This window comes from Neltuma alba, unplaced genomic scaffold (assembly GCF_004799145.2).
Source record: "Neltuma alba isolate B1F8T4 unplaced genomic scaffold, ASM479914v2 tig00004742_pilon, whole genome shotgun sequence".
NCBI lineage: Eukaryota > Viridiplantae > Streptophyta > Magnoliopsida > Fabales > Fabaceae > Neltuma > Neltuma alba.
Genome location: NW_021633844.1, coordinates 11,108 through 38,262, shown reverse-complemented (window position 1 = coordinate 38,262; position 27,155 = coordinate 11,108). Strand labels below are relative to the sequence as shown.

Genomic DNA, 27,155 nt, shown 5'->3' with positions numbered 1-27,155 from the left:
GGGTTTGAAATCTAGAAACAGTGTTGAACTTTTGGAAGAGTGTCGAGTTCCGTACAATTCCGGTACTATTTGGCGTAGAATTGGTTCCTGAAACTATTTTTCCTTTAAATTTAACTTAAGGAGCTTTCAGTGAGACTTGGAAGCACTTGATTTGGATTTTTATAGATTTAATTATGAATTTTCGAAGTTGAGCAAAAATTCTGGAGTTTCTGCGTGAACAGTACCCGCGAACCAAAATTTCCAGATTTGGTATTCTTGAATCTAAGGCTATCTAAAGTGGTCCTAATTGACAAGAAATGGATCTTAAGGATGGAAAATGATAAGATTTATATTAGAAAATTTAGAAAGAAAAGCCTAAGACTAAGAGAAAGGGTTGAGGTTCAAGAAAGCTAGTCTTGAACTTTATGTAATCTAATGGTCCTAATGGATTGTGTGATCATTATGGTTATATTTAGGACCTTTGGAACATCCAAGAGGATGTTTGGTGATGTTGACCGAATGCCCACATGGTTGGAAAGTCAAGGGAGTCAAAGGAAAAGTAAGAGGAAAGCTTGAGGTGCAAGGTAGTGAACTTACCCTTTATGTGCTTGACATGGTATGCTCACGTGTTGGTTTGTATTTGTTGTTTGAATGATGTTGTGACATGATGATTGTTGCTGGAAATTCTGTTTTTAATATGTTCCCATGGCCATGCATTTTTATACCAAGCATAAAGTATGATGGCATGTCACTAGTTAACTTAAGTTTATGAAAAACTACACACCATACACTAGCATCCATCTTGTGCATGTATGTGGTAATGTTTATTACTGAGATTCCCCCGAATCTCACCCCTTCGTAACCAACCATTTAGGTCAATCAATGATGGGCACTAATGGCATGAGAAGCAAGGAGAAGAAGTGGAGAATTATTGATGCTAATGATTGATACTAATATTCAATGTATAATTCTCCTATGTTATAATTATATTGTGAATGCCATGTATTTAATTATAAAGCTTATGGCATGTATAGGAATGCATGAGCATGAATGGGAAAAAGTAAGCCCATGTTAGGCATGCCAAAGAAATAAAAAGAATTAAAGTAAAGAGATGTTAAGGGATAAAACGTAGGTCCTAAAGCAGTTAGTTTTGAGCTTCAGTTTGACCTATCAAATGAATGAGTTAAGTCACGATATTTGGTAGACTTATAATACACATCCCAAGCTTTAAAATAAGAGGTAGATCACCTTATTTTGATGTGTATACAAAGAGATATGAATTTTCAAAGTTAAGGCACAAAATCTGGAAAGTCCAGATTTTACCAAACAAATAGTAATCTTAATCCAATAAACTGTACGTTTTCAATGAGGATGAGTTCAGTTGAATATTTTTCCCTTAAAGAGCATTGAAAGAGCTTTCCGTAGAATTTTGGAACACCTCCATACGATTTTTCTAGAATTAGTTATGGTTTTTCAAAATTGGACCTGTAATCTGAAAACTGGACAGTGAACAGTAATTTTCGGAAAATTAACGTCCAAATTGAAATTTTTAAGTTTAAGACCATCCAAAGTGGTTTGGAATGGTTCTAAATGACTGCTAAGGTACTATATAAGTAAGGTGTGACAAAACCCACATGATTTAAAGCAAAACAATGGCATCAAACTAGATCATGAATAAACCTCGTGAATTACCAAAGAGAGGCATATAGATACTTACCTGTCTCTTTTGCCATTGACCATATGAATTTGTGCTAGATGACTCCTTTGCAAAGTCCTTGGATTTAACGGTCCATTTCTTCTAGCAAGATTGGTACCATCTCATTGAAATGTTGCTTCTTTCAAATTTTCCAACTTCGCAAAATTTTTAGTCTCTAGTTCCTTCAAAGAACCATTTGTAGTTGCGAAAATTTAAGCTTAAAGATTGTTGGCGGGAATGGTTCTCTGACCAATACAAAAAGAAGAGGTGAAGAAGAAAGTAGTGCATGATGTTTTCAAGACATATGTAGCACTTTCCTTTAGGCTTAATTTACCCCCATCTACTCTTATCTTATCTTATAAGGTGCAAGTTGGGTTGACCAGTGAATTTCCTTTAGGATACAATAAAGACTTTTGAATATGGATTATACTTCCAAAATTCAAACAAAGATAACAATGACCTTTACAGAGTGATAATTTGACTCTATCTCTACGTGCACTTTAAGACAAAAGCAATGAGTTTAATTTGTGTTGTGTTATTTGTGCAAATGAAGTGATGGTGAAGGGTTTATATAGGTCAACCAAATAACTTGATTTTAATTATTTGATGATGTCAATGTTAGTATAATCTTTCTATCACAATATTTAATTTAATTTAATTTTAAATATGATGTATTTGATAAGGACATTTTAGTCATTTGGATATTTATTAATTTTCTTTCCTTTCTATTTTCTCTCATCTATCCAAGCAAGAGGGATGATAACATTTTCCCTCTAGTTCTTCCTTCTCTTTATTTTCTCTCCTTTCATTTTCTTTCCTCTTAACTTTTCTTCCTATTCAAGCAGAGCAGTAGAGTCTCTTAGTATTGTAACTTCCTGCATAACCTTTATATAAATATACTACTTTACATGAAAACACAATCCCTCAATATAAATATATTAATTTATATGAGAACACAACTTTTTAAATAAATTTATTAATTTATAAATATATAAAGATAAGACTTTTCAAAAACTAATATTTTTATTTTAAAAATATTCCAACATACTAGAGCTTTCCGAGAATTGTCTGACTTGCTGGCCAACAATTCAGGTCGGGCATGTTATGGGACGAAGCATGCAGAGGCTGCGCAAGAGATGACGGCGATTGACACGCTGCTCATTACGGACGAGACACAAGCATGCCAATTTGGCTAAATCAGTGAAAAAGGGAGGAGGCAAAGTGGTGGTATATACCTCCATGCATGTCTTCGCAGACCAGCTCGCCCAGCACGGGCATCGCGACAACTCCAGGTTTCCCTTGCTCGACCTTGATGACGTGGATGTTTAAGTCCAAGCAAGGCTTTACGCATGCAGGTAACAATTTGTCGTGCATCTTGTTTATTAATCGGGAGAGGAATGGCTTTTCCCTCTCGTTTGTGTATATGATGATCATTGATTGTTTACGCGTCGCTTCATTTTTCGTTTTTCTTTGGTGATAGCATTGATTCTTACATAAAATAATGCAGTGCTTTACCCGATTTCGTCATCCGACCTAGTGCATTCAGGAATTGGTTTTTCCAAAGCAATCAGTATAGTCAAAATCTTCAACCAATAATGCCATTGCCTTCAATAGAAAAATGCTTATGCATAACTAGGGGGGAAAAAAAATCTTCTTATCAAGTTCAACCTTTAACACTCACTTTTGGTTTGAAAAAAAAACACCAAGCTTAATGGAACCTCAAAAAAAAAAAAAAAAAAACCCCACAGTAAAGCAAGCAAAAACCATGCGGACCATATCCATCTAGTGAATAAAAATACAAAGGAATGTGACATCAAAAAGAGAAATACAAAGGAACGTTGTTTTTCTTTTTATGAATGAAATGGATAATTTTCACGCAAAATAAACCATACAAAGTCAAGCAATATACAAGCTAACAGTATTTACATGACAAAGGAACGATGTTAGTTCTCGCTGTGACTGCCGCTCATTTCTTCTTTCCCAAAAATGTTCCTGTCCCTTCTCCAATAAAGGACGATGGGACCATTCACCTACAGAACTGATGGTCCTTGGCGATAATCAGCATCTTACAGAGACATCAAAACTACAAGATAAATAAGTTTATTCAAATAATCCCCATCACCATCACACGACAGCCAACAAATTACAGTGCAAAATTTCCACAACCGAGAGACTCTGTTCAAGAGAGTAAAAACCGAGGAAGAAAAAGAATAACAAAACTCTCTAAGTGCGCACACATACAACAAATCGAGGCAGAGCACATCGCAAGACCAGTAAACAGTCACATTCCAGTGACAGCCAGAGTTATCCATCCTTCAACTACAGCGATCCATATTATTGCAGTAAACCAGCCTCTCTAAGAGCGCGTTTATAATCATCAACGTTTCTTTGTTGGACCTGCACCCACAGTAACATCAAAGGAAGCCATGTGACATTTCAGGCGTACGTAACTCTTTATAAAATAAAGAATGGCGACTAATTGAAATTTCAAGATGCATCGATTTGCATCTTGCTGCACGGAGCAACATGATGCTGCACTGTCTATGAGCATACCTCAGCTACAGGGGTGCCAAAATGTTTCTCAATTTTTTCCATAAGATTTTCATCCCCCTCACCACATATCAGGTTAAATACAGCACCTGCAGGATCATATGAAACAAATCTCAAACCAAAATCAACATTTCACAATGTCTGTGAAATTTGATCCATTGCGTAATGGTAAGCACACTTGATTTCAATCAATAATTAACAAAAACTAAAGTGAGCCTCTCCATATGCATAAAATCCAAAATAAACTGCACTAGCCATGGCTTATGAACAATTTGGTTTTCTATAAGTTTGAAGGACGTATTGATTTTTGAAATTATAAGTAATTGAGTAACCCTATATAATGCTGTTAAACCCAAACAAGCAGGGTGATGCAATCGGACTATATTGCTTTAAACTTTATTAGCTCAATCAGTTAAAAAGACAGAACCAGCTTACATAAACCTTTGACCCAATAAAAGAAAGTTCCATCATAAATCTCCCATTGAGTGACAGATTAATCATGTTCCCCGCGAGAGTCCTAACGATTGGGTTTGTTGCCAGCAGAAGACATAGGGTGCAGTGGAACCTCCACTGGAGCTTGGAAGCCAATTTTTGCTATTGCTTGCCGAAAACTCAGGGGTATCAGAAATAGGAAAGTATCTTTATGCACACAAAAATAAGTTCTACACTACGACTCAGGTGCCGCATGAGAAATGGCTAAGTGAAATCGCATCTCCTAAGTTGGCAAAACTTAGGCCGTTGCCCAGTATCAGTTTAGTCTGTTCAGATAGAACGTTTTTTAAAAGTCGCACAATAGGAGTTACAAAACAGAGAATGTCATGAACTAACTTACCCTTTCGCCCAAAACGTCCTGCCCTACCAACCCTGTGCAAATATACCTCATAATCAGGCTCTGGTTCACGGGTATACTCAGCAGTATGTTTTACAGGGAGATCGTAATTGATAACCAAATTCACCTGCATAGAAAATAAACAAAGAAAAGCAGCATGTCAGCGCACTGTACTGACAGATGGCATGCATACAAGAGAAAAAGAACATAATAAATCCACCTGTTGCTGATCAAAACCTCGAGCAAGAACATCAGTAGATATAAGAACTTGAGTCAAACCATCCCTGAACTCCTTGACAATCTTGTCTCTCTCATTATTGTCAAGAGCACCTTGTATGGAAGTAACTTCGTACTCCAAATCTGCAAGTGATTCATGCAGCATACTAGCACTGTTTCTTGTGCGCACAAATACAATAGTCTGCCCAACATTCTCTCCTATCTCAAATATGTAATCTCTGATCACATCAATCTTAGAGAGCTCATCGGGACAGTTGACCTTGTATTGCTTCACCGCCTGTAAGGACAGTTCTTCTTTCTTCACAAAAAGTTGATTATGATCCTTCTTAACTACCCTTGAAACAAAATTCTTGACAGTGTCATTAAAGGTAGCTGAAAAGAGAAGAACCTGGAGAAATACATGGCAATTAAGAAAAGTCAAAGACCTTCATCCCACTGAGTTATTGAAACATAAGCTAGTCTGGGAATCCACATTTCCTGATAACTGAAAAAAAAAAAATACTACCTCCGGTCCTTAATATAAAAACTAGTTAACTAATTTGAATAGATTAAGAAAATTAGTTAAATTAGTTATTTGTAATAAATATGTATTGTTTTTTTTAAAGTATCCTTACTAATTAAATGTACCAGCTAAAACTACCATTATTACAAGGACTACCTTGAGCAAAAATAAATAAATATAAGAGACAAAGTAGATTAGAGTCTTATATTTATGACTAAAATAAAAATCAAGCAAGCTCTTATATTAAAGACATGAGGTAGTATTAAATAAAAGTAACACCATACAACAAAGCACAGAAGCACAGACACTTCTAGAAAGGAATTGTATCTACGTCTAACACATGCTGGACAAGCACATAAGGTAAAAAACGGCGTTTCAAATATCACATGTTCACAACTAAATTGTCCCCGTGATGTCCATGTCCATGTTTCTTAGGCAACATATGGCTGTATTACTGGCAGATATCAAAGTTGCAATTCATATTACATAGCAACCAGATAACATTTCCTCATAATTACTAACATAACCATCAATTGTATTTCTGATCCCCTTCCATCAAAGTCCACTTTTATCATGGCAACTTATCAGCACAAGTCAGGAGACCTCTAGTCTTTACATAGCCATATTATTTGATTTCTTCTTCTTCTTCTTCTTTTTGGTTGGGGGGGGTCTGTATAGCATTAAAGAATTACATACTCCTTAGTCCTTCTATTTTTCCCTCGTACAAGATGAAAAGAGTATAAACTTCGTTAGTTTGGATTTCATCCACTGGTTCTATAAGGGAACAAATAGCACAAGATGCACTTCACCTCAACAGATCTAGGTGCATCTGTGCCTGCGAACTACATGTCAACATATGCTCGTTGGTGCAGTGCCTGAGGATGGATGAGTCATGCATACTACTTATAATTGCCTGAGAAAGGAGGGGGGGTCAACAGACCTGACAATGCAGATTGACTTTCTCTATTTCCTTCATTATCCTCAAGGAATCATCTTTGAAACCATCCTGCAATGTTAAAATTTCCAATAATTAATGAAATGAAGGAATAAAATATTTAGAAACCACGCCCTGCAATATTTTAAAATTTAAGCAAGAATACCAACAGTAGGTCAAATCAATTTGCGTAAATTACCTCAGCAAGCATTTGATCAGCCTCATCAAAAACTAAAATATTCAATCTGCTTACACCCAGCTTCTTATATGACATCCATTTCTTAATCGTGCCAGGAGTCCCAATCACTACTTGTGCCATTATGGGTGGTCGTTTTGATATTGGAATAGAATCTCTGCTGTCTGTAGGAATGGCACATTCAGAACCAATCCCTGTGTACCTCCCCATCTTTCGAAGAACTTCCATATTCTGAAATATTTAGTTACCATCATTATGCTGAAACTAAATGTCAGGGTGTTAAATGCTTGCTTGAAAGATGAAAAGCACAGAATCTTACCTGAATAGCCAATTCTCTTGTTGGACAAATGCAAAGGGCCTGAGGGGCTTGCACCTTGGGATCAACACGACTCAGCATCCCAAGCACAAAACAAGTTGTCTTGCCAGATCCATTATGTGCCTGAGCGATCAAATCCTTGTAAGGAGGGTTCAGAACCATCGGCAAACTGATAGCTTGAATCTTGCTAGGCTTCTGGAATTTCATCTCAACATACAATCCCTTTAGCAACTCCGGGGATAGATTTAAATCTTCAAAGGTACTCGCTGAATTATACGGAGTATCGCCCGATGAAACCTACATCAAATTTCGACTTCGAAGTCATTAGGAGGGGAAGTCCAAACCCTATCATCCTAGAATGGATTCCAGTTACCAGTCAACTACGGTGAAAGAAAAAGAATGGGAACTTCTATCCCAAGAAGGTGATTTTTTAAGGAGAAATTAACAACTCGCCAAATACCTCGTTTCATTGCTAAAAACTATTCTGTCGTAGATAAAACACAACTTTAGTCAAAGTTATAGTCAATTGCACCATTAGGATTTCTTGAATACAGGGCATTCGGGCCTGATTGAACTTGATAGCCCCGCTCAGGATATCTAATCATGGCTCCAATATCAACATTCACAAAGTAAATAATAACACTTATCCTCTTCCTCTTGGTACCCGCCTGTGAACCTCCCACGGAGACCACACTTGCCGATAAAATAATAACATCTAAGAAGGAAAAAGAAACTATAAAATTATAAGAGAACGTACCGCTTGAATACTGGAATCATCGGGTTCGTCCAAAACCTTGGGACTCTTCTTTTTCTCGTCGATTGTTAATTCATCAACGTTAAGGGCCGAGACTGTCGACGAGCTCTCAGTGGCTTCACTCGTTTCTTTTGGAACTTCTTCTTCCACCTCGTCAGCCCAGCTTTTGTGATCCGGAGCCGGTGCCGGAGTAGTGTGGTTGGAGGAATCACCAGAAACCGATTCCGCCATAGCTCTGTGTGTGTCTTTGAGCTAAGCTATGGGAGGGGTTTTGGAGGGAACGCGAAGCTACTGGGATATCCTGTCCACTCCAAAATTACAATGACGCAAGATTTAATTGGGGCGACATTTTATAGCAGAGTTTTCCCTCGCCGCCATCGCGGGAAGGGTGATTGCGTACTGTTGACGTCGCGTCCATTTTAAGCTCGTAAATTTTTTTAAAAAAATAATATAAATGCCAAGGCGAAAGAGCCCGGATGGATTTGGTCCATGGGCTTCAATAACTACAGCTATTGGCCCATTTACGTTAGACACTATTGCATATAATAGGCCCAAATTAAACATAAGAGTTGGTTGTGAGTTGTTAGACCGCCTTTTAGATCTACTGCCTCATGTTCTTAATATAAAAACCTATTTAACTTTTATTTTAATCTTAAATATAAGATCTTGATTCACTTTTTTTTTATATTTATCTATTTTTTTCAAAGTAGTCTTTCTAACAATAATAATTCTAGCCAATACGCTTAATTAGTAAGGATATTTTAGGAAAAACAACACCTATTTATTACAAATAACTAACTTAATTAATTTTTTTAATGTACTCAAATTAGTTAACTAACTCTTATATTAAGAACTGGAGGTAGTATTTTGAAACAATATAATTTTTTTTACTTTTTAAATAGTTTAAATATATGATATTTGTGTGTTGGCAAAAAAAATGATGTTCATGATTCATGATCCATTTATTAATTTTCATAATAAATCTATATTATTTTTATCAGATAAAAATATTATCTAGTAAGAAATTTTTTTTTAAAATTACCTATAAAAATTATGCAGTCTCAATACCTGTGCATGAGCATCCATACACTTTACTAATCTTTTGTAGTATTTAGGGCGCAGTTCTTAATATTAAAATTAGTTGATTAATTTGACTAGATTAAAAAAATTAGTTAAATTAGTAATTTGTAATATTACCTCCAATCCTAAATACAAGAATTAGTTAAGTAACTTGAATAGATTAAAAAAATAAATTTAGTTATTTGTTATAAATATGCGTTGTTTTTCCTAAAATATCTTTACTAATTAAGTGTGTTGACTAGAACTATAGTTATTAGAAAGACTATGATCAAAATAAAAGTTAAATGGGGTCTTATATTAATGACTCAATGTAGTAAATAGGTGTTTTCTTTTCTAAAATATACTGCCTAATGTCTTTAATATAAGAGCTGGTTAACTAATTTGAGTAAATTAAGAAAATTAGTTAAGTCAGTTATTTGTAACAAATATGTGTTGTCTTTTTTAAAATATTATTGCTGATCAAGTATATTGACTATAACTACAATTATTATAAAAACTATTTGAAAAAAATAATAATATAAGAGACAAGTGGATTGGGGTCTTATATTTATAATAAAAATAAAAGTCAAATAAGCTCTTATATTGATAACCGGAGGTAATACTTGCTAATCAAGTATATTGGCTAAAACTATTATTACTACAAAAGTTATCTTAGAAAAAATAGATAAATATAAGAGACAAAATGAGTTATAGTTTTATATTTATGATCAAAATAAAAATTAAAGAGTTTTTATCTGGATCAAGATGTAGTATTATTTTTAATTTTTTCACCAGCACAAAACCAGATACTGAATTTCAGTGACCTAAGAAGAAGAAGAAGAGGCCCTTCTCATAAAGAGCAGTAACTCCACCCATCACATATACATCCGCCGACTTTTTACACCGGGCATAAAAGAATTCACAATGTCCTGTACAAAAGAAGATACTCCTCCGGTCCTTATTATAAGACCCAATTTGACTTTTTATTTGGTCATAATTATAAGACCCAATCCATTTTCTCTCTTATATTTATGCATTTTTTTCCAAGATAATCCTTCTAATAATGATAGTTTTAGCCAATATACTTAATTAGCAAGGATATTTAGGAATAACAACACTTATTTATTATAAATAACCACCTTAACTTACTTCCTTAATCTTCTCAAACAAGTCAATTGGGTCTTATAATTAGGACCGGAGGAGTATGGTGTGACATTAAACTGAGAAGGACATGGCAATGTTAATGGCTCTTTAACCTTATAGTTTTTCAAAAAAAAAAAAAAGAAGCAGTAAAAGATGATTAATCCCATGCTTTCAAGCTGCTCAACTTATCCCTTTAAATTACAAAAAAATATTTCAACTGCAATAAGTAGTATGATCGATTCATTCAAATTATCTTTGCGTCGTTATCGATTTCAAATAAAATCTTGTCATAACCACTGTCAATAATATTCCGTGAATAATTAATCTATTCAGAAAATAATTTAATCCTTTGACATGGTCTTGACATTTATCTCAATGCTTTCAATTCTAAAAAGAAATCACCACCATTAATATCAAAATAGTCATCAAAACTCAGGAACTTTACAACTTTAATTCCATTTCCCGTTCAATTCTTCCCCGTACTAAGGTCTGAGTTAAAAACCAAAAATGGTTTCATATTGCAAAAAAAAGAAAAAGAAGAAAGTTTTCTGGACGGTATAAAAGTTTAATAAATTCCTGGCAGAAGAAATTGATTGATGTAATGTGTATAAAAGAAATACGACATCCTGCCTTTAATTTTAATATAATATCCACTTAGTAGTACAATTTGCATTATTAAGTGAATCTTATTTTAAAAATGAATGTAATAACACCTCTGATTCTTACTATGAAAACTGGTTGACTAATATGAATATATTAAGAAAATTAACTATATTAGTTATTTATAATAAATAGATATTATTTTTTTAAAAATAACATCGCTAATCAAGTATATTGGTTAGAATTAGTATTATTACAAGGACTACTTTAAGGAGGAAAAAAAAGATAAATATGAGTGACAAAGTGAACTAAGGTTTTATATTTAGAACTAAAATGAAAGTCAAATGAGTTCTTATATTAAAAATAAGAGATAGTATTAAGTATGAAACGAATTTTTGCTAAGTACTCCTTTATTACTTTTTATAAGGCAGATGGGAAAGTTTTTTTTTTTTCTATTTGTAAGTAATATCATCATATTTTAGTTTTTTTTACCAGCACCATCATATGTTAGTATGAATGTACTTTTTTTTTAATATACATGGTCTTGCTATTTTCTCAATACATATTGTTATTTTTAAATATATATATTAAATAAAGATAAGATTAAAAAATTGTTACATTTTATGATAGCCACTTAGCTGGTATAAGTATTTTTCTTAATCTGTATGAAATATATTAAATATATCTTATAAATAGGATCAAAATATATAACTTCATTACTGATATTTGGATCAAGACATTCTCTAATGAATTACACATTTTTAATCCACCCTATGTATCTACTATCTACACCTGAATATGTAGGGCTTTGCTGCAACTGGTAAGCAAATGCTTGTGCGCGGCTGCGCGCAACACATGCTTTCTTTTTCTTAGAGAAAATGAAAAAAATACATGTTGAATTTTGAAATCACAAGTTGATGAAATTATTATAAAAATAGTCAAAATTATTACAGTAAATGAAAAACTCATTTTTTACGGAATAACTTGAAATAAATTCTAGAATTACAAAATCACCCCTAATTCTTCTCATTCCCTCCCCCACTTCCTTTTCCCCATTATAAAATTGGAAAACATAAATCTAAATAATTTTAGGGTTAATAATTAAAATTTGAAATCACTAGTTTTGATTTCTAAAACTTTACTTCATTTTGAATTTGGTCTCTAAAATTTAAAACAAATGATTTTTGCCTTTGAGATTTAAAATTATTTTGGTTTTGAATCTTATTTCAAGGATAAAAAAAATCTCATATTTAACCAAAATGGAGTCAAATCTCAATGACCAAAATCATTGGTTTAAAAATTAAAATTTTAGAAACCAAAATGAAAATAAGATTAAATTTAAGGAACCAAGACTGCTAATCTTAAATTTCAAAGCTTAAAACCAAAATGAAGTTAACTTTGATAATTAAAAATGATATTAACCTGCAATTTTAATTTATTAATTTAATGACGGCTCTTAGACTTGTTTAAGTGAAAACATTTCTCCTTCCAGTAAAAATTGAGATGTGTTTTGAAAAAATCCAAAAAAAAAAACTACTTGAATTTTAAAATTCTAAATTAATCTTAATTTTTATATTAAACAGAAATTGCATACATTAAAAAAGCAGATAAGAACATACTTCTATAGGAATTACTGAGTGAAAATCCCAAAATTCAAATACTCCTCCGGTCCTTAATATAAGACCCATTTAATTAATTTGATTAGATTAAGAAAGTTAGGTAAGTTAGTTAATTGTAATAAATATGACAGGTTTTTTCTAAAATACCATAATCATCTTTCTCAATACCCCCTCTCCCTCTTCTACTTGATTATGGTTGAGGGAGTATCTATAGGGGTAATTTAGAGATTATTGATAAATATGAGAAATGGGTCTTATATTTAGGACTAAAACCAACTCAATAATTAGATCCTATATTAAGGACCGGAGGAGTAATATTTTTTGGAGGATTTTTTTCACGTGTTTTTTCCTTCGAAAATGAGACGCGAAACCTCCGCTTCTTTTCGCTGTCTTTTCGACCCGCATTCACGCAGATTTTAATGAACGTTTCCTTTTCCATCCTTTTCAATATTGGTACGCCAGATAGCCACTTGTTGCAAATTTTAATCAAAGCGCGTACATGCAAGGGTCCCAATCTGTTTGGATTTGGAAAAGCCGAAAGGAGAGATACTTGGGCGTTATCAGACAAGTGCGCTGCTCTATTCTCCCAGCGATCCATCACAACACAGATAAGAAATCAGTAGGCACCCAGTAATGTAAATTCGATTGATTTTTTTCCGGTAGATATGAGATAGAGAGAGAGTAGCGTTAACTGGTCTCTTTCATGTGTAATGGGAGGCGTGACGCGATGCCGCACCTGTGGAAAAATATGATAAAGTATTCAATGTAACACTGAGTTGCCAGGAAAAAAAAAAAAGGATTCGAGAATAATTGTGTTTCTGGGAAAGGAGGGAAAGAAAAATTATAAAGAGACGCAATGGGGTTCCATATTTAGCAGCGCCCAGCGCCCACAGACCAAGGTCTTTGTCCCCTGTCAGTACCGTTAGCCTCGTCTGAGTAGTTGATGATAAATAGTAGTATTAAGCAGAGCCATTGTCCGAAAATCCTTTTTCTCTCTTAATGCACGAAAAGTACTAGCTTCAACGCGGTATTTTTTTTCCCCCCTGTAAATTCTGCGAAGGAAATCCTGGGAACATCCAAAATGCAGAGTTTTCTTCCGATGTTATTGGCCTTCGCCACCGTTCTGGTGCTCGTATCAGGAGTTCACGGTGGTTTGTCCGGGGGTTTCCTCCCTCTGGAACGGGCAATTCCTCTTAGTCGGCGAGTGGAGCTGGAAGCACTCAGAGCTCGCGACCGAGCTCGGCATGCTCGAATGTTGGAAGGTGTAGCAGATGGTGTTGTCGACTTCTCGGTCAAAGGAATCTCTGATCCTTCCACTATTGGGTACGGTTAGTTCGAGCAACCGGGTTTCATGCATTTCGCATTTAAGGATTTTTAATGCTCTCGCATTTATTATCCTGCTTCTCGTTGTGTTCCTTGGCTTGGCTGCATCCTACGCTTCTTCATTATCTGTTAAGCATTTAGTTTCTATTTATCTAGGTAATTATTGGCTTTTAACCTTATTTTTTTTGGATTCCTCAATGAGACGTCGAGAAAGGATGGTGATCGAGTTTCCGAAATACTGATGGAATCTGTTTCTTCTCCAGTGCCCAATATCTTCCTCTCAACTTTCTGCAGTGCTCCCTTTCTCGAATCCAATATTTTTCCTCTTACTCGTCATTCTTTCGGAGACACTCTTTAAAAAATTGACAACTGGCAAGTATTATCGTTCAAGCTTGGGGTAATCTTGGTTTTCTTGTTTAGGCTGTATTATACAAAAGTGAAGCTGGGCTCTCCTCCAAGAGAATTCAACGTCCAGATTGATACCGGAAGCGACATATTGTGGGTTAATTGCAATACTTGCGGTGATTGCCCTCAATCTAGTCAATTGGAGGTAAAATTTTGATTTTGTTCTGTATTCATACTTGGTAAATAAAGTGACACTCTATAGCATAACTCCCTTCTTCTTTTTGGTTTTGTCATGCACTCTACAGATTCAGCTCAACTTCTTTGATACAGCCAGCTCATCCACATCTGCGCTGATTTCCTGCTCAGACCCAGTATGCACTTCCTCAACTCAAAATGCAGCAACTGAATGCACCCCTCAGGTTAATCAGTGCAGCTACTCCTTTCAGTATGGAGATGGAAGTGGAACGTCAGGGTTTTATGTCTCTGATGCCATGTATTTTGACATGATCCTTGGGCAGTCTATGTTGGCAAATTCTTCAGCTAAAGTTGTTTTTGGGTGAGTTCCTCAGCTTTTATTATTGAAGTTTGTGCTTATGCAGGGATCTGAAACATATAAAGGGCTGAGAGTAATTGGAAGGTCGGTTGAAGGAGCCCAGGTTTTGAAATAACGACTTCTTTTACCACTGAAAAGGTTTATATTTTGAGCTTTTCAAGCCGCGAATCTTGTAAAATTCTGGTTCAAAGTAATAGCAAATCCGTAAGTATAGTGAGTGGAAGTTAGGGGGATGGATGAACATTGGCAGGGTCTGATGGTCAATAAATGGGTTTCTGAATTCATGGAAGAGAGGGAAAACCTATGGACCCTCGTCTTTATTCTTGGAGTTTATCTACACCTTTTTCCAATGTCTCTTTTTTTAGTTTCCCCCTTCATGTTAATGTGGATAACTGAAATGAGCTAATGGTCGTCCTGGGAACAGGTGTAGTACCTATCAGTCTGGAGATTTGACTAAGACAGATAAAGCAGTGGATGGAATTTTTGGGTTTGGCCCAGGTGCTCTATCCGTTATTTCACAATTATCATCACGAGGCATAACCCCCAAAGTATTTTCTCATTGTTTAAAAGGAGAGGGTAATGGAGGAGGCATACTTGTTCTTGGTGAGATTTTGGAGCCAAGTCTTGCTTATAGTCCTCTTGTCCCGTCCCAGTAAGCCCTCTCTTGTGCTCTCTATCCTCTATTTTTTCTCTCAAGCTGTTGGGGATTTTGTTTTTTTTTGGCAGATCGCATCTTATTGATATGGAGGAAATGCCTAATTTGCGATCATTGCTCCAATAAATTCATGAAAACTAGCCATTTTCATGAGTGTCTGATGGGTAGTTGGACGTAAGTAGTTTTATATAATATAATGCAGTGCTCTGACTATTTCCTTAACCAAATTTCAGGCCTCATTACAACTTAATTCTTCAAAGCATTGGTGTTAATGGACGAATTCTCCCTATTAATCCAGCAGTTTTTGCAACGTCCAACAACCGAGGAACCATAGTGGATACGGGTACAACCTTGGCATACCTTGTTCAAGAAGCATATGATCCTTTGGTCAATGCTGTAAGTTATTAGGTTCTTCTGTCAATAAATCTCTGTCAACAGATAAATATACACGTACATTATCCTGTGTTATAATCAGTTACGCTACAGAATAAGTAAAAAGAGAGGGGTATTTGTGTCTCGCTTTCTATTCTCTTGGGTGTTATACACTTCTATATGAGGCGTTTCTTGTTTTAAATCTGATTGCAATTTCCATAATCCATGATGAGGATTTTTTAATTGTTAGTGAATAACAATGAAGCCTGAGAAAGTAGTTCTCATTGTGGCACATTTACGTTCTTAGCCTCACTTGACTTTTGTTTTATCTGATATATCCTGAGATCACAGATTGATCATTTTGTGTCTAGAATCAGGCCTTTTGCCCACAAGTTAGATGCAGATAAATTTCACATGCCTTTGACATAAATTAAATTAAATTATTTTTCATTTTAAAAAACTATGGTTTAATGTAAATCTGGGGGTTAGATACTTCAAAAATTAAACACCATATCGAAGTCTACTTTCTTATCCTCATCATCATTATTATCTTTCAAGTAGGAGTGTGTGTGAGTGGGGGGGGGGGGGTTTTAGGTTTTTATTTTATTTTATTTTTTTTGTTTTGGGGGGGGTGTTCCCTTTAGCATTTGTTGAGGTTTAGTCCTGATTCATCTGGTGTTACAAGCAAATGAATTGATCTTACCTACACTGCCCAGTGATGTTATGTTTCTTGATGAATATGCAGATAACTACCATTGTTTCGCAGCATGCCACTCCCATCATTTCAAAAGGAAGCCAGTGTTATTTGGCCTCAACCAGGTTATTTTTGACCTATTTTCCGTAAAGATCTAGATGAAAGCATACGTTTAAAGGTTTTTTTAAAATTTTTCATTAAAATTTTGCTTGTTATTTATTCAGTGTAGGTGATATATTTCCTTCAGTCACTTTGATCTTTGCTGGTGGAGCATCCATGGTTTTAGAACCAGAACAGTACCTTATGCGTAGTGATTTCATTGTAAGTGTCTTGGTTTCTGTGTTTGACCTTATCTTGCATCTTTCCTTACTTATGGATGGGACATTCTGATCAATTGTAGTCCCTTGATTATACCCTGATGTGCCATTTAATCTTAACAGGATGGCGTTCCAGAGTGGTGTATTGGTTTCCAGAAAGTGCAGGAGGGAGTTTCAATTTTAGGAGGTTGGAACTTGAGCAAGATTGTTTCGATAGAATAAAGTCCTCATAGACTGGCAAAAATGAGTGCTTTCTCTCAAAAAACAAACGACTACTTGGAATGCATATGATGATAGAAGTTGGTTTACTTTGTGCTTGTAAAAACACGATTGCAAATCATAAATTGCCTTTCCATGTTTATTTTTCTCATTTATGCATCTATCGTATTGAATCTTCAAGTACGCTTCTTTATTTTGAAGTATTGAGTTTATCAACTTTCTTGTTTACAAATTTGCAGATCTTGTGCTCAAAGATAAGATATTTGTCTACGACTTAGCTCGTCAACGAATTGGATGGGCCAACTATGACTGTAAGTTCAAAACAGGACTCTTGTTTGCCTGCGGGGAATATATATGATTCCTTACTAAGTCGTAACTTGGAATTGCTGCCCAGGTTCTCTGTCTGTGAATGTCTCTGTGACCACAACCAAGGATGAGTACGTTGTTGCGGGACAGCTGAGTGTGAGCAGTTCAGAGTCAGACATTCTCGCTAAGTTGCTGCCTTTAAGCATTGCAGCTTTCTTTATGCACATAGCGGTTTTCTGGAAGCCCCAGTTTTTGTGATCCAAATACGAGGTTCAAAATTTCATTCTTTCTAGCCCACTGCGAAATTTGGGTTGCTGATGTTTTTATTTATTGTCGGTGAACCCATCTGATGATGTGGTTTGGAAATTTAGCTGTGTTGGCTCTGTATTTATTCTGCTTAGCATGCTTGCTATGGGGCATCTTGTACCCATCCTGCCAAGATTAGGATCTCACTGTAAAGGAGCTCTGTTGAGAACTGCCAGAATTGTATATTATCTCTCGCGGATGTAGTTTTACTAAATCATACTAAGCGTATATAGAAACCACGGATGGTATTCGAGGGGGGAAATGTGCATCTAAAATTTCATTTTTGACACTGGCAGTGCTGTACACCTATCTTCCCAGCCATATCGTGATCCGCTGAGGCTTTTTTCGGTGTCTTGCTTACGGCTTACCTAATGATTCAAGCGGAAAGGATGAAATATCAAGAGCTAGCTAGCGATTATGGTTTCTCTTTTTTTTCTTTTTCTTTTTCTTTTTTACTAAATCGTTAATTTATTTATTTCTTGTACTTTGCCTGGGGCAATTTCTTGCGAGCTTCCCCCCCCCCATTATTATTATTATTATTATTATTATTATTATAATAATAAAAAGAAATCCACTTGCAAGTTGATGATGCCTTTCTTGTAAGGTGATTCTGGCGACGTGTGGTGACAGGTAACTTTGGGCAAACGTGTCCAAAACCATCTCATAAGGTGATACCTCATTTCACGATAGGCTGTTGCACCATCCGAAAATACTCTATTATGATGGCGTGTTTGATATGAAACTAAAAGCTCACTAAATTACTGGGTATCAATCTAAATTTATTCAATCCATGGAAGTAAAATAGAATGCTAGTAAAAAAATTTCATTACATTTGGAAAAATTGCAATAAGGTCTTATACAAGTAACATATTTATAAAAGCAGTCTCATAATAAATGAGGAGCTTATAATAACAAGTTATAGAACAGTTCAGGAAAGATAAGAATTTTGTCTACGACTCGGGTCATCAACGAGCACTGGGTGTCCTCACTGCTCACTGTGATTATAAACTATAAAGCTCCCCACGCGACTCTTGCTTTGCCTGCCCGGGTTCTGTGTCTGTGAGCAGCTATGACCACAGCAAGGATCAGTACCGATAATTTTAGGAAACATTTGAGCAAAGGACACTGAGATAATGACATTTATTGGAGAATATTTATTAAAAAATATATGATTATTTAGATGGACTAAGTATCTCTGCATAATAAATATTACTCCTTTCTCTTTTTATTATAAGCACCTGAAAATAACTTTGCATAGATTAATAAAATTAATTAAAATTGCTTATTTTTGTAAAATATCGAAATTTTCATCAATCAAACAAGTTTAGCTGACTAGTTAGGGGGGTTTTCATAGTTTTGACAGGCATGAGGAAATTCTATGGTTAGTTGGCAATACTTTGTAAAGGGAGTAGCAGTCTTAGATATTTCTCTATAAATTTTCCGATCCTTAACTTGCAGGGTACTAGTAAATTATATCATTGACAGCCTTGAGATATATGCAATCGTTGTTAGATACCGTCCGGATATTCGTACAATAAATTTAATCCAAATTGCATGAAACTGAAATTTAATAGTGGTGATTTATACTCACGCATACATGCATTCTCTATAAACTTGTAAAATGACTTTTTAGAGCTGAATAAATAATTAACCCATTAGATATTATAGTATTAATTAGATAATTAGACGCATCTTTTCTTTCCATTTCTTATAATCTAAAAGATAAGTTATGCTATTAAGAATATCGTATCTTATAATATATTTTATATTATATCCTGATACTGATGATTTCTATTATCAAATATAATATCATGTCTCAAATAATTTGTTGTTTTTTGCCAACGAATAATTTGTTACTTTTTATTGAGCACAGATTTGTTGGTGTTTCTACTTATTTTTTACATTCACATCTAATACTTCAAAGGAGTAATATTAAGAATTGCTGGTTAAAAAAAAGGAGTAATAGTAGAATAGATTAATATACTAGTGTTTAATAAAAAATATATAATATTTAAATTTAACATATTTAAATAATTAATGTTATTATTGCCTAAGGCACACAAAATGATAGAAATAGAATATAAAAAATCTCAAAGCATCTGATTTGTTTAAAAACATTAATTACAGTAATCTTAACTTGGAAAATAACAAATAAAGAGCTAATTTTACTTCAAATACGAAGAAAACAAACAAAAAGTGGTAGCTTGTGCAAATCCTGATATATGGACTATGATTTGTGGATCTATGAATTTATTTGACTTTTTATTTGCCCTTTAATAGTATATTTTTGGAATAGGTTATTATCACCATTCTTTTGAAAAAATGATTCCCACATTTTCTAATTTTATGGTCATTGTTAGTGTAAAATAAAAAGTAAAAGCCCATGAGATAGGATCGCTGTCATTGACCTGAGAAGTTGGTTTATGTGGCGAGAATTACCATAAGTCAGAGCCGAAAAGGCATTCCACCATTCCTAAGCCCGAAAGCAATCCGTGCTTGCAACGCTCTTGACGCGCGCGTGGCCAGAAACCTACGCTCGCGCAAGCCCTGATGCTGAACGGCCCAACCTCCTGCGTCCATGCAAAAATCCTCACACCACCTTCTCCCTCTGCATCTTTCTCTTCTTCCCCTCTCTCTCGCGCTCGCTCAAATCACACTCGCCTTCGTTTTCTCTCACTAACCCAATCAAAATTCTCTCATTTTTCATTTCTTGCCTTCTCTTTTCTCTCTATTCCTCAACTTATTACTCACATTCGTTCTCTCTCTCTCTCTCTCTCTCTGTCTGTGACAAAATTCGTTATTTCAAGATTTCAACACTGCCAAATTTTCTTTGTTCTTTATCTGCGCATACATAGCTGCTGTTATCAGATTTCGGAAGCAAATACTGCTGGGTTGATTTGGAAGAAATCCTTGTTTTCTTTCTCTTCTCCTTTCTAGCTACGAGCGAGCGTTAGGCGTTTCAATTGATCAATGGCGAATACAACGTTGGTCGCCGCCACTCCTGCTTCCCTTTACGTCGGCGATCTCCACCCTGACATCACCGATGGTAAGCTGTTTGAAATATTCTCCGAATTCAAGAGCCTTACTTCTGTTCGGGTCTGTAGGGACTCCTCTACTGGCAGGTCGCTCTGTTACGGCTACGTTAACTTCGTCTCTCCTCAAGATGGTAATGAGTTCTCTTTTGGTTTAACGATACCCGTTCAATGAAGCTACCCGAATGTTTTGTTCTTGTTTTTTTTAAAAATCAAGTTACTGGTTTTTTGCGCGGCATTGTTTCTTAGCATGGTGCGTCTGCTGTTCTCGCAGCGGATAATAATATAATACTAATGTATTATAAAGAAATCAAATCAAAAGACATGGGGACCGCTAGTCTCTCATTTCTTGGTCCCTTAGTTTAATGGAGGTTAAAGAGGCTTGGCTTGATTGATATATTAGACCTTTTTCAAGAAACTTCTCTTCATTTCGATCTTTCTTGGCCTTGTACCATGCTTTGCGCTGTATAAAAAATGACGAGAAGCGGGCATTGTAAACCGCATTCATTTGTCACATTGTCGATCTTAAGTTAATCTGGCTGAAACTCAAAATTTAACAAGAATCTCATGGATAGTTTTGTTTTCTTTACCATGTTTTGTCTTGTTAGAGAGCTGTCACCCGAGAACATAAGGTTCCAATTATCCTCGGGCACATGGATTTGTCTTCGTCTTTCTGCGCGCGTGCTTGCATGTCTAGCATTCTCTCTGATTTGGTTAGATGTTAGAAAGGAAATATCATTTTACCATTGCATCTTTAACTAGAAAGTTTTTGTTGATTCTTTTAACTGTTGCGCTTAAGAATGCGCGTTTCCCATGCTATTATATACCCAAACTTTTCTGATTAAGTTATATTACATTTCTATATAGATTATAGATTGTGATTTTCTGATTTCTTGGTGAAAGTAAAAATACTGAAGATATATACCTTAATTTGTTCTCTTTGGATTCGAGTAGCAATTCTTGCTATTGAGGTGAAGAATCATTCAATACTGAATGGAAAAGCAATAAGGATCATGTGGTCAAATCGTGATCCTGATGCAACTAAAAGTGGCAAAGGGAATTTGTTTGTTAAGGTATGTATTTACAACTTTTAAATGAGATAATTAAATCGTTGTTTGGTTCCCTATTTTTCTGAAGTGGATTCTTATGAGAAGGTGTTTCTGATACCATGGCAGAACCTACATGAATCTATAGATAATGTGGGATTACAAGATTTGTTTCAAAAGTTTGGTGTTATTTTGTCCTGCAAAGTTGTCATGTCTGACGATGGAAAAAGCAAAGGATATGGCTATGTTCAATTTCAGTCAGAGGAATCTGCAAATTCTGCCATCGAGAGGATGAATGGCTCTACTATTAAAGACAAGCAAATGTAAATGAAACTCTGCTTTGTTTATTAGTACGATAAAGCATTTTTTTTACCATGACAAGCTGCCGTATTCAATTTATGTATAAGATTACTTCCAGAGATTAGGCTTAATGTGTTTTCTATTGTCACAGCTATGTTGGAAAGTTTGTCAAAAAAAGTGACCGCATTTTGCCAAATCCTGACGCGAAATATACAAATTTATATTTCAAGAATTTAGACCCCAAAATTACTGAAGAGGTTCTACGGGAAAAGTTCTCGTCTTTTGGGAAAATTGTCAGCTTAGTTATCGCGAAGGATGACAGTGGGATTCCAAAGGGTTTTGGCTTCGTAAACTTTGATAACCCAGATGATGCCAAACGGGCGATGGAAGGAATGAATGGATCACAACTTGGTAGTATGTTTATCCCTTGTTCTACCAAGAATTTCTGTCGGCAAAATCTTGCTGTTTGGTGTTAATCTCCAATATCATATGGTTTTGGTTTGTAATAAGCAGGTTCAAACAGTCTATACGTAGCCAGGGCACAAAAGAAGGCCGAGCGTGAGCTTCTTTTGCACCATCAGTTTGAGGAGAAACGCAAGGAACAAATCTTAAAATACAAGGTATGCCATGCCCCCTTTTGTGACGATTTATCCTGCCATTTATTTTTTCTGATGGCACACTACGTCTTCATTTAACGTCCAGGTCTCAAATGTTTATGTGAAGAACATTGATGATGACGTAAGTGATGAAGAACTACGGAATCTTTTTCGTGCATGTGGCTCAATAACATCTGCAGTAGTCATGCGAGATGGCAAAGGTATAAGCAAGGGGTTTGGTTTTGTCTGCTTCTCCACCCCTGAGGAGGCTAATAAAGCAGTGAACACCTTTCATGGTAAGTTGGTTATAAGTGTAGATGAATGGATTTTAACAGGGTGAATTATGGCTTACAGCATAACAATTTCATAGATCTTCTGTTCATGTACTTTACAATTTATACTCCGTTCCGCCATTTAACATTATCACATTATCCATGAGGTACTCTTTACATGCATATGTACTAGCTGTTTGTTTATGGCGCCGCATCTACAACTGGGCAATCTCTACAAGAATAAAATTCTTCTTCCTCCTCCTCCTCCTCTTCTTCAAATGCGCATAGGGCGTTTTTTGAAGTCTGGCGCCATGTGCCCATGTTATCAACTGAGTAGACCGTTAATTAAACTCTCAGTTTTAACTGTATTTTACGAAACATAAAATGTTCAATCGAGAGCTGGTAAATTTTTATGGTGCGTGGCATAGTCAATCCTATAACTTAGTGCGACGAACAAACTTGTAAACATTCTGTCTCATGGTAGTATTGCTTTGATATGCGGATGTATAACCAGAAATTCTGATGACGCAAATTTGCATCCTTCCCTAAATAATGAATCTTGAAGTATCTAATGCGAGTTTTATTGGCAATTAGTATTCCCGTTTCCATTTACTATCTTTATGTTGACAGTGCTTGCCTTTACGGCGTTGTTATAGTTACCTTTAAATTGATCTACATGTGTGTGTGTCACAGGATATATGTTTCATCGCAAACCATTATATGTTGCTATTGCTCAAAGGAAGGAGGATAGGCAAGCACAATTGCAGATTCAGCATGCACAGCGAATGGCAGGACTATCTGGACCTTCAATAGCTGTTATTCCTGGCGGATATTCTCCTTATTATTATGCAGCTACCGGCGCCGTTTCACAGGTTCCTTCTCGACCTGGGCTAATGTATCAACCTTTGGGGTTGACACAAGGATGGAGGCCTAACAGCTTTGCACCTCCTACCAGACCATTTCAACAGCCACTAGTTCCTATGGTGAGAAAATCTTTTCTTACAAGCTCAATATATCATTACCCCCCCCCCCCCCAAAAAAAAAAATCTTACACTGACAAATCTTTTAAAGTGGAAATGCATTTGTTTTGCATGAGATAAATCATTACAATTTTTTTTTTGGGTTGAAGAAATCATTTTTTGGTGGCACCTCTGTTTCCCCTCAATTCACAGGTTTCCAATGCTACAAGGCAAAATAGGCAAAACAGGGGCAGGATGAATGGGCAAACAATTGCTCAAGGAAATCTTCACTCTGGTACACATATGCCACAATTGCGTCAGCCTTTTCAGTCGGTGAACTCTTCAAAAGAATTAAGTACACAACAGGTTTGGTTTTGTTAGCGAATGAAGTTTTTTACGCATTTGCCAAGATGTCTTATCTCTTCTGGGACTGCACATTCCCTCCCCAAACATCCTAAATTTCTATTTTCTTAATCTTCATACCTCTAACTTGTACTGTTTAAGGATTTTTTTGGGGATCATTTTGCATTCCTTGTTTTCTGATATGGTCTTGTGGGGGTGCTTCTTATTTCACCGAGCTTCTGACCTTATATTGAATCTGAAATCGGGGAGTTTCTCATTGTAGTCATAATCGTCCTTTTATCTGAGGCTGAAATGAGGGAAGACTAAGGAACCAGTAATAAACGGTGCAATATGCTAGCGATTATTATAATATTTTCTTCACTGTCTTGATTCACCTCAGAAAACATAAAATCGTGCCGTCGATGCTAGTTTGGTATCTAACATTTCGCGCTTTGCAGCGAGCTGGGCCTACAAAGTATGTGCCCAGTGGGCGCCAGCCTGAAATGGAGAAAGCATCTGGAGTCTCCTCTGTTGGTAGCTCTTCTGTAGTATCTTCGGGATCAGAAATGCTGCATAGCATGCTTGCTGCTGCCACTCTAGAGCAGCAGAAACAGATACTGGGCGAGCATCTATACCCTCTAGTCCATAAACTCAAGGTGAAACCGATGCACTACTATTCTCTTTTGTTGCTTTGATTTAAGTTAACTGCAACGATTTGTCTCTTTTGCATCTTTGACAGCCCGGCTTAGCAGCCAAGATTACAGGAATGCTTTTGGAGATGGACAATGGAGAATTGCTGCTTCTCCTAGAGTCTCCAGAGTCTCTTACTGCCAAGGTGGAAGAAGCCGTGCAGGTGCTTAAGAACTCTAAGACCAAAGTTTCTGGCCAGGATATACTTCATCCAAATTTCCTCTCAGCCGAAGTTGCGGTAAACTGAATACTTCATCCAGGAGATAATTCTTAGTTGGAGGAGTGGATGGTGGGGCCAAGGCTTCTCAAGAGCTGCATATTACATCCTTTGATTTGGGACCATGGACCTTGCAGTATCTCTTCTGCCTTTTATTACCTTTTTGGACAAGACATTTTTTTTTTTCAAAAATCTTGCTTAGGCTGACTCTTAATCATTTAGTATTTGTAGTGATGGAATGGTTCAGAGATGAAGTTGTCTTGGTTTTTATTAGATTCAGATGGACTAAAAGGAAACTTGGGGAAATCTATTCTGCACATTCAAACGCTGAAAATGCATTTGCTCGAAAATAAAAAATATTCCTTGTGGGTTGGAGCTTCTTGTTTCCGATCATGTGAAATATTCCTTGTGACTCTTTAATTACTTAAAGGGGCCAACCAAACACTTGAAAGAGATTTTGTAGGGCGTTAGCATTATCCAGCATGAGTTTTATAGGAAATTAATCGTTATGCAATGCACCAAACAAGTATTCATGCAAGGATGCGACGCCTTGCACTATGCCTCCGCGTCGTTATTACGTGCAGTAACAATACCCGTTGAAACCTAGGAGAATGAAAATCACAACATTCAGGTGGAAAAAAAGAGAGAGAGAACATTACTCCTTGATTTTTATCATCAACGCAAGCAACTGGCTAATTAAAGATTTTCAATTTCATCAGAAATACTTGGAAACATGAATAAAATTTTAAAAAAATAAAATAAAGTGAAGACAATTTATTACAATAACCACTCATTTTTCTGTTGATGATAGCATACTCGATCAAAAATAGGGCGAATTACATATCCATATATGATATTCATTATTCTTGTGAATTGGAAATTGACGTCTCTGCTGGGGAAATATGAAAAACCCTCGAAATTAGAGGTCTTTCTACCCCAACCGCCAAGTTCGGTATGCGCATTTTGATGCGAGGGTCAAAGTTTGTTGAGGGGTGGTTTGCATGGCTCACGCACTAGAGCAAGACCGTCTAGCCGGAACCGGACGTTCCTCTGTTCCGTATGAAACAAAAGGCCTACCTTTGTCTTGTGCCTTCAACTTGGCCTTTTCGCTGCCTTCCACCCACCTCTTGAGCCTCTTAATCAATTTTCTTCTCCTGGAGCAACCACCACTTGCTCCATTGCTATGAGCAGCACCATTGCCAGGCAAAGGAGATTCTTCTAATTCTTGCTCTGACTCATATTTAATCATTCCCCCGCGTCCTTCAAATTCCAGTTCGACGTGGTCTCCTTCCTGTGTCCGCTCTTGATGTCGTTGCTCATGCATTCTAATCAGCTCGTGCCTCAGGCATGCATTGTTCCACCGCAAGTAAACCAGCTCTTTCACTTCACCTGCTCTTTCCTTCTTCTGCTGTTCCAACTCTTTCAGAAGCTGCTTGTACTCTTGCTCATTTGGATTTTCTGCTTCAATCTGCCAATGGCAAACGCTTTCAATGACCTCGCTAACAGTACTTCAATTTCACTATGCTTTATACTGAGCATTTCTATCTTTATGTTTTTATTTATCCATTTAGCCGGTTGCTTACCTTGGACGCGGATGATTCCTTCGGTGTTTCAAGCTTCGTTAGAAGTTCATTCTTTTCGTCCTGCAACTCGTACAAAATCCTTTGCATCTCGTTGATTTCATCCTCCGATTTATTGATAACATTGATTTTTGTCCGCAGCGCATCGCGGATTCTGATTATTTCTTTTCTTGGGCCTTGATAATCAAGTTTGCTCGTGACCGAGGCGAGATTGTGCTTCTGATTTTCTCACTAGCTTCTTAACCTTCCTCCGAAGCAATCTATTCTCTGATTTCCACTGCTCAAGCTGTTCGATGATGTCCAGATATTGGACAACGAATGTCTCCAACCTCTTGTTCTCTGCCTCCATTGACGAAATTTCCTTATCATAGAAATCAACGCGAGCACTCTCCAGGGACAGCAAATTTCGGATTTCCATAAGCAGAGACTCTTTCTCTTTCAAATCACAGAAATGGTCAAATTGCAACCGTAACACCAACTCCCTCAATTGCAGATCTTCAACCCGGCTTCGTAGGCCATTAATCTCTTGTTCGAAACACGGGTAGTCATGAAGAACGGAGGTTCCTGTAAGAACTCTGGTATCTTTAGGTGTAGGAACTTCTTCTTCCATAGAAGCA

General features: G+C 36.2%; 4 protein-coding genes across 6 annotated transcripts; 2 read left to right on the top strand and 2 right to left on the bottom strand.

Annotated features, from left to right (window-relative positions):
- Positions 1-3,501: 3,501 nt before the first annotated feature.
- On the bottom strand, positions 3,502-8,370 carry LOC114745637 (DEAD-box ATP-dependent RNA helicase 38). Of its 3 annotated transcripts, none has more exons than XR_003740217.1 (9): positions 7,997-8,370; positions 7,243-7,536; positions 6,927-7,154; positions 6,734-6,799; positions 5,275-5,679; positions 5,058-5,181; positions 4,229-4,314; positions 3,917-4,072; positions 3,502-3,758 (listed from the first exon to the last, which is right to left on the bottom strand). XR_003740217.1 is itself a non-coding variant. In XM_028933798.1 (8 exons), exons 1-8 carry the CDS (start codon positions 8,222-8,224, stop codon positions 4,010-4,012), a joined length of 1,494 nt encoding a protein of 497 aa, XP_028789631.1. In that variant the 5' UTR covers positions 8,225-8,370; the 3' UTR covers positions 3,502-4,009. The 3 variants fall into 3 exon arrangements, 1 of the variants encoding a protein (XP_028789631.1); XR_003740218.1 differs by having other exon boundaries at positions 3,502-3,740; XM_028933798.1 differs by having other exon boundaries at positions 3,502-4,072.
- A 4,902-nt stretch (positions 8,371-13,272) lies between these two features.
- LOC114745638 (aspartic proteinase-like protein 2) lies at positions 13,273-17,845 on the top strand. Its single transcript, XM_028933800.1, has 10 exons — positions 13,273-13,737; positions 14,158-14,287; positions 14,388-14,638; positions 15,060-15,287; positions 15,524-15,686; positions 16,408-16,481; positions 16,581-16,677; positions 16,797-16,860; positions 17,132-17,203; positions 17,287-17,845. Exons 1-10 carry the CDS (start codon positions 13,496-13,498, stop codon positions 17,454-17,456), a joined length of 1,491 nt encoding a protein of 496 aa, XP_028789633.1. The 5' UTR covers positions 13,273-13,495; the 3' UTR covers positions 17,457-17,845.
- Positions 17,846-20,474: 2,629 nt separating this feature from the next.
- On the top strand, positions 20,475-24,988 carry LOC114745640 (polyadenylate-binding protein 7-like). Its single transcript, XM_028933802.1, has 10 exons — positions 20,475-20,670; positions 21,491-21,609; positions 21,712-21,905; positions 22,034-22,293; positions 22,396-22,502; positions 22,585-22,774; positions 23,444-23,733; positions 23,923-24,075; positions 24,510-24,707; positions 24,791-24,988. The coding sequence occupies exons 1-10, from the start codon at positions 20,475-20,477 to the stop codon at positions 24,986-24,988; spliced, it is 1,905 nt and encodes a 634-aa protein (XP_028789635.1).
- A 924-nt stretch (positions 24,989-25,912) lies between these two features.
- LOC114745639 (protein CHUP1, chloroplastic-like) lies at positions 25,913-27,155 on the bottom strand. The gene is made up of 3 exons (XM_028933801.1): positions 26,740-27,155; positions 26,542-26,702; positions 25,913-26,426 (listed from the first exon to the last, which is right to left on the bottom strand). Exons 1-3 carry the CDS (start codon positions 27,146-27,148, stop codon positions 25,965-25,967), a joined length of 1,032 nt encoding a protein of 343 aa, XP_028789634.1. The 5' UTR covers positions 27,149-27,155; the 3' UTR covers positions 25,913-25,964.